This window comes from Galendromus occidentalis, unplaced genomic scaffold, assembly GCF_000255335.2.
Source record: "Galendromus occidentalis unplaced genomic scaffold, Mocc_1.1 scf7180000075896, whole genome shotgun sequence".
Classification (NCBI taxonomy): domain Eukaryota; kingdom Metazoa; phylum Arthropoda; class Arachnida; order Mesostigmata; family Phytoseiidae; genus Galendromus; species Galendromus occidentalis.
The window spans coordinates 37,298-52,157 of record NW_003803886.1 but is presented as its reverse complement, the minus strand read 5'-3'; the positions used below and the strand labels follow the sequence as shown (position 1 = coordinate 52,157).

Below are 14,860 nucleotides of genomic sequence, written 5' to 3'. Positions count from 1 at the left end.
TCTGACGTCTTGGCTACAGGTTCTATCTCGATTACCATACGGCTCCATCCCGTACGGAGGATTGAAGTCCATCGAGTCTGAAGGGCAGCAGGGACCTTGAGTTTTTAATTTTTGTCCGTCACGTGGCTCGAGCACGGCGCAGCGCCCGAACTCTATTTGATGGACGGGAACTCTCGACGGAAAATGATACATGGGCTCGGGTTTGGAGGTTCGTCGTCGAGCTCCACGTCATAGGTACATATGATCGATCCCAGCCGAACGGCGATGCAGAGCCTGATCGGTTCGCCGGAGTCATCGCAAAGCTCATATTGCCGAAGTGACTTTGAAAGCTTAGACCGAGCGATCCCGCTTTGACTGAGCTTATTTCTAGAGTTCCGCGTCTCCGACTCCGCGTAACGTCGCATAGCTCCGAGTTCGCAGAAATGCCGTAATCGCCCTGAATATCGACTATACCGACGAGCGAGGAACTGCGAAACGGAGCTCGAGTATGGCTCATGGGTGATTGTCGGCCACTCGTGGATTTGGAAAGCCTTTCCGTCTTTTGAACTCCTCGTCTGTCCGCTCGTGCCTCGTCCGCACGGCTGGTCGCTTGCTCGGCTGTGGGTCGGTCGGAGATTGTTACGGGTCTTGTAAAGCTACAGGATCACGCAGCACAAGTTTACGAGCGAGGTCGGATTCGGTATCTCGGGATCAATACTGTGCGGTTTAGCGAGCCTGAGGTCAGCCGAAGGCTTCAGTTGCTGGGATAGCGTTCGGTGTATCCGCTTATTGAATGAATAATCGTGCGTTCTCGTCGTTAAGATCAAATTCTGAATCAGATCGCGAAAAGCCCGAATGGTCTCTCACAATAGCCCCTCGGAGTCAGAAATTCAAGGGCAGTCCCTCTGTTCATCGAATCGAATCATGTTCAAAAATCGAGTGAACTTACCCCTCCCCTTACCCCGCGCGTTGCGCCGCACGCATCTTACGGTCCTCAGAATAATGCGAGAAGGGATTTGGTTTTCTACGTGGATCGGATCTCGTGGGGATCAGATATCATCGCCATTTCCTCTCAAACTCAGAAGATTCAGACGTGAATGAGCCTGACCGGGAACTTCGGATCGACGATTGAAGTCCTAGTGTGACGTCGCAATGCAACAAAACTATGCAAACAGACAATAGATGACTTGAGTGGTCGGAAGTTTAACTTTGGAAACTGAAATCATGGCCACGGTGACTTTGTCAGTTAACCTCGAGCTGCCAGAGCTCCTTGTGGGTTGGCTGCGCAGCCGGCTCGCTGCTATCTCAACTTGATGTGATTACTCTACTACTGAATTTCTAACAAGTCGTTTCATTTCCCTGCTGACTGGCTTCCGCTGTCCTGCAATCCAGAGCGGTCAGAAACGGTCCGTGTGACGGTGTCGAATTCTGTGTGTGATGAGGGGAAATTACGAGGAGCCCTTCCCTCCCTGGAGGCTCGCTTCTTGTGGCAGCGGCAATTTCGATGGGACATCTCAGAAGAATTGAGTTCTTTCACCTTTTCCCTCCCGGGGGAATTCGCGTTCTTGACGTGCATTTTTTTTTCTCCGAGCGTCTAAGTAAGTGAATGCGTAACATTTATGAGCAACGCAAACTCGTTGCGATGCTGAACCGCGCACGCCATCCCGTCGTAATCGCAAATCACATAACTCCACCGTGGTTTCGGCTCATCCGATCTGACGGTCACTCTGGAACTCATATATTAAGCCTGATGGCGCTTCCTGTGAATCAAATGAAGAATTCGGTTTAACGCGGGATCCGGTCCCGATCAACGGCGGTAGCAGCTTGTTCTTGGAGCCCGTTCTCGCTGCATCGGAAGAACATCTTCGGGCGGTTCGTAAACAGCGGGCGGATTGAAATATTTTCTTCGTTTTTGTTTCTTTCTTTCCACTGGTAAAAGCGCGGCTGCGTCCATGTGTTCCCAGCGAAGACGTCGGCGACGACGTCGACCGACGGCTTGGCGGCAACACCACGGCGGGGCAGTGGCGGGATGCTGGTAGGAAGGAAGTCGGTCGGTCGCTCGATCCGCGCGTCAGCCCATCGGCCGAGCCACGCCAACGAATTCCCAGTCACGTCCTTGGCAATGCCACCCGAACGCATCGAAGGCTACGAGCTGCAGGGCCCGTCTGCGTTTCAATCAAATTGATCATCATTTATTCATGATCGCTGTCGTCTTCTTCATCGGCATCGTTTTCGTCCCGAAGCAGAAGCATCACAATTATCGTTGAAATGAACTTATTCGAAAGGGACATTCCTTAATGGTCGGCAGCGCTAAGCTCACGAGCGGAAGGTCTCAACGCGCATTAAGGCTTTCGGGACTTCTCATTCCGCACCCGAAGAATTTTAAGTCGTTTCCAATCCTGTCTGGCGCGCTGTCTCCGATTGTTGCCGGCCGATGACCTTCCACCGGCAGAAATAAATCTGGAGGTTTCTCGTCTTCCTGAAAGCGCGTGCCCGGCAGAAAGTGGTCACCCCATTAATAAATGGAATTGAGAGAAGAATGAATTGCGTCCATTCAGTCTAGCTTTGAATGAACGGGATGGAAATAGCAGGAAAGCTCTGGAATGGAGATTCCTCCGCTCAGGGCTTCCTACCAGACTGAGTGGAGACGAGGATAAAGGAGACAATCACACCTTCTACACAGACAGAAAAAACAACAAAGGAGGATCGGTCGACAAACATTTGGATCACGGAAACGAAAGACCAAACAAACCGAGCTGCCACCTTTACTGATTTCTCTATCCGACGCCACTACCGTCCGAGCGTCATTGTGTACACAAGTCCTAAGACTGAGAGTAAATCCCTCCGAGCCGTGCGACGAGACGCACAGCCGAGTGCAAAGCTATGAAATTCCATCGTTCCGGTTTCGCACAGGGAGTCGTCCCAGGCTCTGCGGACAAACTTTCGAGCTACTCGGTAACAACACCGCACTGTCAGAGCTGTACGGGGGTCCTTCGAAAACATTGTAACATATCGCTCCGAATACCGCCGCCCAGCTGAAGCGCAATCGTTCCTTTTTCGAACGATTATTATCATTCGTTCGGGACCTATCGACTGCTCCTTATCAGTTGCGATGACGGAGTTTGCTTCATTCCGTCGTTCCTTATTTGCTCATCGATGACGTAGCTATCGCGCGCCGCGGGCTCGGATCGGCGAATCGTCGGGCTCGTATGAATGAGAAAGATTCCGACATGGAGCCTGAAGTTTGCGAACGGCGGTGCCGCTCGCCGAAAAGATCATGGCGGAAAAAAATACATCGTTCCTCGAGCTGGAACAAATTAGCACAATGGGGAAAATGAGCTGATTCCATCGACTTGGGACATGAGACGAGTGAACAAACTAAATGTTCTCCCATGAGACCGGCCAAAGTGATCCTCGTGTGGCAAGAATCTTGAGTGCCTGGATGACAGGAGTCGAAGTTCCTCTGCCGAGCTTCGCGAGAACAATCAGCCGCCCGCCTGGCTCGCGGGGTCTTCCTCTCCGGAAATTCGAAATTTCATTCCGATCGATAGTTCAAATCGAGAATACCTGTTCCTGATTCGGCCGGATGCGGAGTCTCGAATTCGACATCGATGAGGACAGCAGCGTTATGCACGAGAGCTTCAGAGGAATAATATGGTTGCCGTGCGGCTTTGAAACTCCTAATTACTCTAGGGTGTGAGTATCCGCGCTGCTGCACATAGTTCAACCGAAGGCGAAGCCTCCGGACGAGTTGTAACGAAAGCAGCGGGCAATTTCTATCGAAAACGCTATCGGTCGCTTCGACCGCACCACCTTGGCCATCGTCGGCGCCGTGGAAACATTTCTAGGGTTTGTTGGTCCGTCGGTCGGTTGGTCACTTACTCGCTCTGACGATCGTCTGGTCGCTCGGTTTCGATCTGGTGATCTCGCTGCTCAGTGTTGTTTCTCGTTTTCGCCTGGATTTCATCGTAATTACCCAATAACTGCTCGACTTGATAGTTTCGTATATGCATGAAATATTGCAGCCCGATGCTTTTCGATGCGTTTTCACCGACGAAGACAACAACCCTGCCCTTCCGACGCGATTTCAAAGCGAGCAATCGACGATTGATGATCTTTGAAACGAATCCTCAGAAGCGGGTTCTCCATAGTTCGCCGATACGGGCCGCCGATGGAAGTTTCCCGCGGCCTTTTTCCCCTGGATTTCTAGGGGCTCGAGTTACTAATTCCGGACGGGATCAATCTCGTGAACGAGGCTAATACGGAGCGAATTGAATCTTTCTTCTTGTTCAGAGCGATATCTATTCGGCGTCGAATTCGGACTCGAAACCACGCTTCCGATCTCGTCCGAGCATTCGGCGGCGACTCGAGGAGTGAACACTCGAGTCGACTGACCGGCGTAGGCTATAGGGCGACCGACGCCAACTCTGTGTGAATCACCGATTGTTGTTGATGGTCAGAATGTGAAGTGCAGCTCAGGTGTTGTTGCGATGATGATTCTGCCCGGACCGAAGCCTCTGGCCGCGCGTCGTCGCCAGAACTTGAGTTGGGCTATCGACCCGAGTCTTCTACGGCTTGCTTTCGTTAGCTGTTCGGTCGCAGACTCCGCCGTCACTTGGTTCACTCTCATTATATTAATGCGTTTTTCAACAAGACGACGACGACGACGACGACAGCAGGCACAATACATCGTTTACTCGTCATCTTCGTTCCCTCTTGGTCGAATCGTCAACTTCGCCTAGCGACAGACTGCCGGCGAGCCCCTCAAAGGAGCAACTCGAGCCGGTTGTATCTGGCAAGCTTGGGGCGGCCGATAACGCATCACCGTCGAATAGCTCATAATTCTGAGGATGCCAGCTCTTGTTCCCGCTTTTCTGTTTTTCGACAGTCAAATGGGGAATAGGTCTTCAGAAACAGAAGCAAAGCTCGGCGATTCAGCCCCAGGACACTGGGGCCAACCCAGTTCCTTACAGTAAGATCGTTCTCAAGGAGAATCTCGTTCGGGAACGCTTCTCAATCGATTTTGTCCACGTTGAGATTCGTGATGAATTTCCTACGGGACCTTCCGCGTTACCTCTGTCCGAGACGGCATCATCGACTCAATCAAATTTTTCGGAGGACCGAATTCCTGCGGATGATTCCGATATATTCTGGCATAATAATTACGCATTCGACACGGAAACGGATTTCCCAGAGCCTGCGTTGCGCTGGACAGCCCTGGTTCTGTTTTCAGTTTTCGATTGTCACGTCTCAAGGCCGAGCGCGAGCCATAAGGCGGGAAAAAGTCCGCCGACGATTCTCAATGAGAGATACATCACTGAGAATGAGCCATCCCGCTCTTCCTAGCGGCTTCCGAGTCGAGGATGTGAGTTCTGATTCCATTCGGCTCTTTAGGACTGAGATTTTGACATCGACGCCGCATCGAGTCGAAGGGATGAAATTCATTTTTCACCGTTCGTAACATAGTATGTCCTTAGGCTCACCGAAATGACCTACGAGCTGTTCCCTAATCTCGTAATCATGGAACTTCCAGGACATCACGGATAGGAACGCGAGACAGCTTCTGTCGACTTGTTATCCGACTTATGGCTTGGCGATAAATTGCGCGGCTACAATTGTCCGCAAGGATCTGTCGACACACCTAACCGTTCCCAACGTTTCTTTACAGGTGTCGGCATCGTCCTCATAACGGTATCTGGGGTGGCTTGGCGTCTCACAGCCTACGATTCGGTTTCATCGTGCGGAACAATGCTGGGTCTCACAACCGATCCCCATGCGGAGCCAAACCGGAGATTTGTGAATAGAATGCCCCCTTACGGTAGATACAATCATCCCTACGCAGGTAATTTGAGAAAAACGTTCTCTTTCGCTCTCCAGTAAGAGGCCTGCCTTGTCCGATTCGGATGTCGCCGCCCGTGGAGTCCTGGTTTGGATGACGGGTCGGATCGCTCGAGCCGAAATCAGATGAAGAAATTCTCCGCATCTGCCTCGAAGCGTGAACGCATGTCTGAGCAATCGAAGCCGCTCCAATGTCCTTTCCATCCTGGGGCTACTAATATCTTCTTACGGGTGCTCTGCTTTCGACTGTCTCTTTTCCTGACATTCGAGACGACCGTTGACTAAGTGACTGATTCGCGGCGACTACACGTCCCTCATCGGTGTCCCCGATCAGAAAGTCGGGATTGGCAGGCAGGCAGGCAGATTTCGATGTTGCAGCAGGCAACCCAAGTTGCGGGAGTCAAGGAAAGGGTTCACATACGCCGAGGGTAAGTGAACGCTTCGAAGAGTCGACCTACCAGTCTGTCCGTTTGTCCGCCGGCCGTCCGTCCGAGCGCCGGTCGGCTGTACGTCTTTGAGCTGGGATCTCCTCGTCCGACCCTGAGTCCGCATCGACGGGCCGACATCCATTCCAGTCGTCGGCCGGTCTGTCACTTGCTCAGTCGCTCGCTCCCGATCCCTGAGGTCGCTGTCGAAGTACTCCAAGGTCTTTGCCTGAGCTTCTCGTCCGCTTACCCCGCCTCTCTCGTCTCCTTCCCCGCTATCCTAGAGTAGCCGTGACACACTGACCTCGAGGCTCGTCTGCCGGTGTCCCCCCCGAGATCCAGCCAGACGTAGTACCCCATAGTACCCCCAGACGTACTACATTGGCAACAAATTGAGTTATCTAGAAATCTTCGAACGATGTTAAATGGATATAACTCATCCCGACGGCGAGGAAGCCAGAGATCGCTCGGTCCGACCTCTTCCTTGCACCATGATATGTATCTATCTGGGGCCGAGTGAGAGGGGCGGAGTTTCCTCACTTGCTGCTGACACCGATACGGAGGTTCTATCTCTATTTGAGCGCCACCGATCCGCCAGACTCGGCGGATGAGAGACATTGGCATATGCTGCGAAATTCATCTGGGTCTCGACTCGATTCTCCTTGGGAAACTCTCCTGGTGGTCTGAGTCCCCGCGCCATCGTCAAAAAATCGCTCGAACGGGGGGAAAATAGATAGAAGGACCTCGAAAACTCCTGCTCAACATTGGAACATTTGCCTAAAATTGCCGCGTTAGGGGTCGCAGTGGTGGCACTTGAACCTCTCGGTCCAAACTGAAAATGCTTCGCGGAACATCGATTTTCCGATTGGGGAACGCACCGCAGTGATTCCAGTGGGCGTGGATTACTAGTTCGGCGCGCTGCGGCCGTTCACTTTGCACAAATATCTCGATTCGAAAGCTAGTCACGTGAATTACCGTGCCGACTGAGGCATCGTACCTCGCGCCGCCAGCTCACCGCCTACATCCTACATCATCATCACGATCGACGAAACTTTGTCGCAACTCCCGTGGAATAGCGTTCACCGAAAAAAGCGCCGCGAAACCTCGATTGCTGATTCGAGTATGGACATCGAGAACAATTAACGAAATCCTTGAGGAGCACGAAAATCATGGTGATGGGAGACGTGGAAATGCAGTCTCGAGGTGTTGGGCGACCGAATATCGCCCCGATTCTCCTCCGCCATCCGGCTGTGGGGAACGGAGGGATTGTCGAGGAATAAGTAGCGCACCGAGCGACCCCCTGCTCTTTGTGACTTGGGAGAACAAGTTACGAATAGGAGGTCGCATTTCCGTGGGAGTTTCCGTCAGGATTCCCGTGAAGTCTCCTTGCGGGATTTGAGTCGGGGTATCGGAATGGAAGGGTCGATCCCGGCTGCAGTCGGAATGAGCGTCTCGCCTCTCCCGGAGACAGGCGCTGTACGAATCTGTCCATGGCAGCGGCACCGCCCTTATATGAACCCATGCCCAGGGCATGAGTTTCTCATCGAAATTAGCCTTGGATTGAGTCGGAAAGAATTCATTTTTAAATCGCAGAATCATCCAGCGACTGGGAGCTACCTGGAATGCATGCGGATATAGAGACCAGCTATGTGGAAGCATTTTTTTCAAGAGGGTCCTCTCGGTAGCGACAGCGTAAGCTTCCGGCATTTTCCCACTTATCCGATGTTATAATCTGGGAAACGAGCTCTGGAGTTCGCATCGATAGGTGCGAAGGTCTCCTTGGATCAAGCTCTCATTTCGAGCCACTCTCAATCATCCAGAGAGGAGCAAAAGGATTTTCGACTTGAGCCCCCTCTCGACGATTTTCAGCGAGCAGGGGGTGGGCACTTGAAACTGTAATGGAATTTCAGTGCTCGCTGGCCCGAGTTGCGGCCGCGTATTCGCATGTCAGATGGGAGGAACGTTTGGGGAAATTTTCGCGGCTTGAATGAGGTGATTGTGTAAAACCACAGAGCGTGGCTTGCGGCAGCGACTATGGTTCGCGCTGGTTGCTTTGTTTGTAAGTGAAAGAAAGTAAGGTCCGCAAGCGCGTCTGTCACAGTGCGGGGAAGAACCGCTTAAAAATCTCCCGGGCAGAAACTTCCATAACAAAGCTCCAGCGGTGTCTATTCTAACAAACACGGAGTGTAGTCGTGATAGCGTTTCTCGCTCCTTTTTTCCCCACCGACGGAAGTGGTCGGACTCGACAATCCGGATGAGTTCCTCTAGGTCACCAGTTTCGTTCGACTCATACGCTCAGACTTCCGCAAAAATACGCACGTTCATGCGTAGGCGCGCGCGAGCACAATTATTGTTCGGCAGCGACCAAGCGATGGAGGGGGGATTGGGGTATTCATCCAACGAGGAAATGGACTCGTGGCGGTAAACTTCCAGTCTACCACGCAGCGCGGATCGAGTTAATCGTCGGATTTTACTCGGAGCCGATCTCCCAGCGTTCCTATCTCTGGTATAGCTTTGGCTAGGCCCTCTCGGGAAAGTTGCCGTGAAAGTAGGGTCGCTCTGATGTTTATTGATTGATCGCCGGCAAAGTGCGTTCATCCATATTCTATTTCCATTTACAGCAATGATGTATCCAGAGTTCCATTATCGGCCACCTCCTCCAACGTACCAAGCATCAATGCAGGAGTACAGGCTGCGACTCCTGTTTGATCGACACCAAAATACAACGACGACGGCGGCTGTCGGTCCCGTTTCACCACCCCCAACTTATCGATCTGCGCAGTCTACACTCGAGCACAGCAGGTTCGTAGAAGAGTATTCCGACCGGAATCGAACTGAATATACCCGCTTTCGTGCGTAAGTACCGACGTACATGATCCGATGCGGGTAGGTGCTCTGATCGTCCTCTTCCCAGTTCTCTCGGTCGACCCTCCTCCTCACACAATCCTAACCTCTCCCGTGGTCGTGACGATCAGTATGTTTTCTGAGTCTCGTCCTTACTACCGCGAGAGCTGTACTATTTATATCCGCCGCACGAACGAAAGCGAGCGAGCGAGCGATCACCGAGCTGTGCGCGTGTCTCATGTGAAGTCGCGCCATCAGAAGCGAACGTGCTGACGAGCGGTCAGAGCACGATACGGATAAATGTCAACGAGTCAGATGGGAAAACGCTCGGACAGAATGCCCGGTCGATTGGCGGCGGTCCTTCGCCGTCTCATTTCCACTCTTTTCCATTGAGAATAAAGGGAAATAAACGACGTCTCCCGAAGACCTCGGTTTCTGACATCCGCGAATGCAATTTTGGAGTAATTTTTTTTAATCAGACCGATGCGAAAATTCACTCGAGCAGACAAAGCGTCGATGTCTTTGTCTTTCGAAATAATACGGGGATATCCCTCACTTGAGAATCGCCCCCGGACGCTCAGAGGCATGGGGAAACAATATCAAATGCCATCAAGAGAAGTTTTGGGACAAACCCTCGAGAAGACGGCCGGACCGGGTGATGGATTCGAGCCCAAGGTCACTTTCAGTTTTTCTCTTGGTTGCTCCTGTGGACATTCTCGCCGGCTGGAATGGGACACGAGGTATTCACCCCGGTGTTTTCTCTTGGCAAATGGCCCGCTTGTTCTGTGACTTCTGCAGTTCAATCACCGTCTTTCGGAGTTGGCACTGAGAATGCGAAGACGGTCGAGCGATAGTCCGCCGCTTGGACACCTTGCCAGAGGAGAAAGACGGATTCCTGGTCACTCGTATCCCAAGTCATTTTACTATTCGGGAACGAGAACAACGAACCTTCTTATTCTTACTTTCTCTTTTCTGGCACCTTCGCCTTCTCGGAACCATTACCGCGTATCTAAACTGCAATCTAATTTGAATTCACTTTCAATTGGGTGTGATTGCCACGGAGCTTTCGAAGCGAGATTCGCCGTCTTTTGGATTTGCCTCACGTTCCTTGTCACTTGACGGTGTGACGAGCTACGCTATTCGGGATTTCATTCACGCATGCTCTGAGACAGGTTCTCATTTGGAGTAATTCGTCGGAAAAGCGTCCCAAGTCACAGTGCACAATTTCGGTTCATATCTAGGCAGTTCGGCAGCGCTGCCTCGGTGCAGAATCTGGCGTGGAAAATTTCTGAATCCTTCAATAATTCAGACCCAAGTTCATGGGATTGACGGGCAAGTCGAGGTAGCCACTTCTTGCGGCCTTTTCAGAGGCGCGCTTTTTGGATGAGAGAATAATATCTGCCCATTCAATGGAACCCCCCGAGGCGGTTGTCCGCGGAAACCGAGTTTTTAGACGAGAGAAAAGGATCAGTGCTCCACGTGTAAATATTCTTCCACCGATTCGAGCCGATTGTCGCTGATGCGGAGAAAAGATATTTTTTGTCGGCGCTTCCCAGGCCTGTGTGAGAAACCTTCACAGGGGAGATACGCTCTGGAAAAACAGAAGCATCGCAGAAAATCCCGAATACGCGTCATTTTCTGTGCGTCGATGCCTCCACCAGCATGGCACATGGAAGCTCGGTGAAGAATTTGACCTGCGACAAGAATGTACTCAATAATAATCGAGAGACACACTTCATCAGCGAGAGCAATCATAGTTTCTTCCGGTCTGATAAATCCTATTTCGCGGAGTAGTTCTTGAATTCAATTGCAGGATTGCTGTGGCATGTCAGCTAGGCTCACAATTTTTCCTCATTTCAGACCTCATCTGAACCAGGTCATAGTGGAAGATTACTCCCGACCGCCTTCGTATAGATCGAGAGCGTCTTCGTCACACGGAGGTCCTGCCTCGATGCTCCGCTCATGCTTAGGAGATGTTGCCCGGTCGACAGACACTCTGGCCACAACTCCTCCGTCAGAGAGCGTTCCCAACCCGTAAGTAGAGAAGAACAGATACTTCCCGTCGTTGTAGACTGAAATAAATTGGGTGCTCATCAAGTATCTTGGGTCCTCGGTGAATGATGCTGCTGCCCCTCGATCGAGCACGGGGTCTCATCGCCTTACGCCTCTGAATCGTCTTCAGGTTGGCCTCCGCTGTCGAAATGGAGAAGAGTCCGCGGGAGTCGACGGGTGCCCCGGACAACGGAACCGAGAAGGACACTTCCGCGAGAGGAAGCGACGTAGTCAAAGTTTACGTTAATTTCGCCCAGGAGTAGTCTTCGGCGGAAAATCCGCGGACGATCGGAGGAGGAGCTAGCCCATTGTGTTGACCGCGGAATGCAGGCTCCGGAGGGGGACGATCACTCGCCGCTCTCCAATAGCCGTGACACTATTCGGCGTTGAACCCCCGTAGAATATCCAAGAAAGAGAAATTCATCCTGCGGGGACCGCCAACTGGTCTCAAATGATGGAAAATCGATCGGTTCATCGTATTCGGTCGATCACCTAGCACGTCGCACTTATATCGTTCGCGGAGGACGATCCTGAAACTTTCATGGGGCATCATGAGTTGCCAACGAATGATCACACCTGGAGCCCACAATGAGTTCAGCGTGCTCAGATTTCTGCGTAGAAGGTCGACGTACGTGACGCCTTCTCACAGTCACAAGAAGAACATGATACGGATATTTTCAAATACGTCTGGAGAATTGAACAACTAGTCATATTCTATTCTGCATATGTTTCCCCAGGTATGTGGAGAGCGTGAGAGAGGCGGTGATTTCAAGGAATGAGTAGTGTGACGTTAAATGCCGATCAGCCGAGATTCCGTCGAAACTTTGCAGAAGAAATTTGTGCCTAATCTTTCCTGGAAATTGCCCAATGAGCTCTCCTTGACAATTCGCGTCGGAACTTGGAATCGGTGAAATCTTCCGGCGGAGGAAAATAGATTGGAAATTGCAAACTGAGGTTCAGACGTCTCCCCAAGAGTTGTCTGTTTATGGTGGTGACGTCTCGTGATGGTGTTGATCGGTCCAATGGTGGCCGATCGGATTGTTGGTTCCTGTGTGCTTACCGCATGTGCGGTCCTCACGCTACGCAGTAGTAAGGCCAGCAAACAAAACCAACGACAACGAAAATTTCCGGCATTGATATCTTTCGTCCTTGCTTGTTCCTTCGATCAAATGTACATTCAGTATTATGGATAATATCATGAGGACTGCGAGATTCGAGAGAAGATATTGTCATCCCTGAGGAGCAGGGCAACCCTGGTGCGAAAATAAGGCCTCAGATGCGTGCGGGTGTACAAAGTGTATAAAAATGAGATAATATACTGATTATGTATTAATCGATCCAGCGAGAACGAGCTCGTTGGACAGGAAGAAAATAACCATAGGCTGTAAAGAGTACCGGATGAGGAGATCAACGCCTCGAAAACCGTGTCGGAGTCAGTCATTTGGTGACGCACGTCAGCGCTGCGTGCTATCAGAAAAGTAGGATCGAGAACGATCATAGTGGACGCAAAATGTCAGACAAGGTTACGAGGGCATAAGATTTTTCGTGTGTCAGAAGAGGCCTAAAGTGAGTACTCGGAAAGTATCCACGCGGACAATGTACCGAAACCTGGAAAAAAAGGTCGAATAAATGAGCTCTATAACTTAAGTCGAATGAGACTTTTTCCCTACTGCATTGGCTCCAACATAGAAGTCGAAGCGAAAGTCGATGGGGGAGACAGGCGCTGTAACCGATACTTCCCGTGTTAGGAATTCCCCTCCGTCGGTATGCACCGAGCCCTCGTCTTTCGCGGTTAGCGACTGCGTGAATATCAGGGAGCCTGGGAATCCAGGTGCTGGAGTCCCTTCTCCCAGTTCGCCCCGAGCTAAACTCACATCTGGGAATCTGAATCCATTCGGGGAGACGGACTCTTTCCTCAGCGAGGAAGACATCGATTCGTTCATAGGATAGAATCCCACGAGTCTCCTCAGACCTGAGAAACTCGGTCCTGGCGTAAACTCTGTTCTTCCCCAGCAAGAGCACCCCTCTGAGGTCGATCGTAATAATGTAGTGGAAGCATGTGAAGTCCACCGACGATCGAGGAACGTCTCAGCAGACGCCTCCTCCCAAGGCCAAGGGCGCGGAATCATACCTTAAGTACCTAATCGAGAGTCACTGTATTGGTAAAGATCTCATCTAGGATAGTAGACCCCAAAGACTCCGCCGCTCGTTAGGTGCGGGGAGAGTCCTTGGGACTTGCTGCTAGCGTTGAAAACTCATTGACACTCAAAGAAAATATCTGGCCTATCGCGGAAGCTCACCCGCATTTATTCTCTTGCGGCAACTCATCGAGTTTTGTTGAGTGCCAGAAAGTTATCGAAGTCATGCGTAGTCTGCTTCTTATCCCCAATTTTGAAGCAAAAATTCTCTTTTCCGTCGAGCTTGCTCTCGAAGAAGCGTCCTATATCAGAGAAATGCTGATCATTTTTCTTATGATGCTCAACTATTTCTGATACCACCGTTCCGACCTCCGTACGATTAAGCGCCAAGAAAGTTTCGAAGAATCCTTTCGGGTGCGATGTTTGCTCCACGTGAAGGGTCAAGACGAAAGACGGCACTTGCAGGAAAACAACCGGGGCATCCTCTATGCGCTGCACAAGCTCTTTCGTGCTGTTTGTCATGATATAGTAAGCCGTCGACACCTTCGGTTGAACGGCAACGTGACAGGTTGCATTGAATCTGTTGCAAGAGCTGAAGTTCACGGAATCCTTGAAAATTTTCTCGAGATCCCCCATGTAGATTTGGTAAGAGTCAGGCGCAGGGTCGCAATTACACGCCGGAAACGCGCCTCGGAACATGGATACTAACACAGTGCACCGTGACACGAAAACCCGCAAAGGTTTCAGACCCGCTCTCCAGAGGGCGGAATCCAGATACTTGTCGAAGAACGATCTCACTGCGCCTTTGACGTTCCTCCCTAACGAGCTGTGGAAGATGATCAGATCATGTTCGTTCATGATTCCCGGCGGTAGCTCCGGATGCGCTTCCTTCCTCCTGCAGTAATAGCAGGAAGGACACCAATCACACATTTGTTGCGAAGGGCTCGGTATCGGCGGGATGAGCTCCAAGGGTGTCTGAGTCGCCAAATCGGAGGTATTCATGAGGATTTCTATGGGCTGTCGAATGACCTGCTCCAGCAATGTATCTCGAGGTTCGAAGCCGATATAGGCGGAAGCTGAGAAAACCTCCGGGCACACAATACAGACCAAAACCAGTACTCGCAATCTTGATGGTATAACTCGGGACATTTTTCCGATCCTACTCGTCGCGGACCACACGAGCTAAGGAGTCGAAATGCCGCTGAGACCTCGGGGAGATTCTCGTGAGAGAGGGCTCCCTCTATCCTCGATTTCGCTTAATATAGAGTTACTCGATTCGAGCTGATGACACGATTGTCGACATCGAAATGAGTGTCTGATCTCAGCGAGCTGGCTCAATGTCGGAGAATCCTCGTCGGAGAGCTCCTAGAATACTCGCCAGCCAGGAATCTCTGCATAACTCCTGGTGAGGAGCTTTATCTCCTCGAGAAGGAGATGCATCCCCTTGTCAATCGACAGGTCTCGATCAGGGGCGTGCACAGGATTTTTTTTGGGGGGGCGAACTGGAATTTCGGAGGGGGCCAGACGACCAAAAATGATGACGCGCCTTCTCGTGGTCCATACTTTAGCATTGAAACCGAAGAA

The 14,860-nt window shown here is 51.4% G+C and overlaps 1 protein-coding gene across 1 annotated transcript in view; it reads left to right on the top strand.

Moving 5' to 3' along the window:
• The window catches only part of LOC100903013 (uncharacterized), a 31,984-nt gene extending 20,583 nt beyond the window's left edge, over positions 1-11,401 (top strand). The window contains exons 2-5 of the mRNA XM_018641642.1: positions 5,648-5,821; positions 8,864-9,044; positions 10,947-11,120; positions 11,269-11,401. Coding sequence (XP_018497158.1) covers positions 5,648-5,821; positions 8,864-9,044; positions 10,947-11,120; positions 11,269-11,401 — 662 coding nt within the window. The remainder of the gene's footprint in view (positions 1-5,647; positions 5,822-8,863; positions 9,045-10,946; positions 11,121-11,268) is intronic.
• The last annotated feature ends 3,459 nt before the right edge of the window (positions 11,402-14,860 follow it).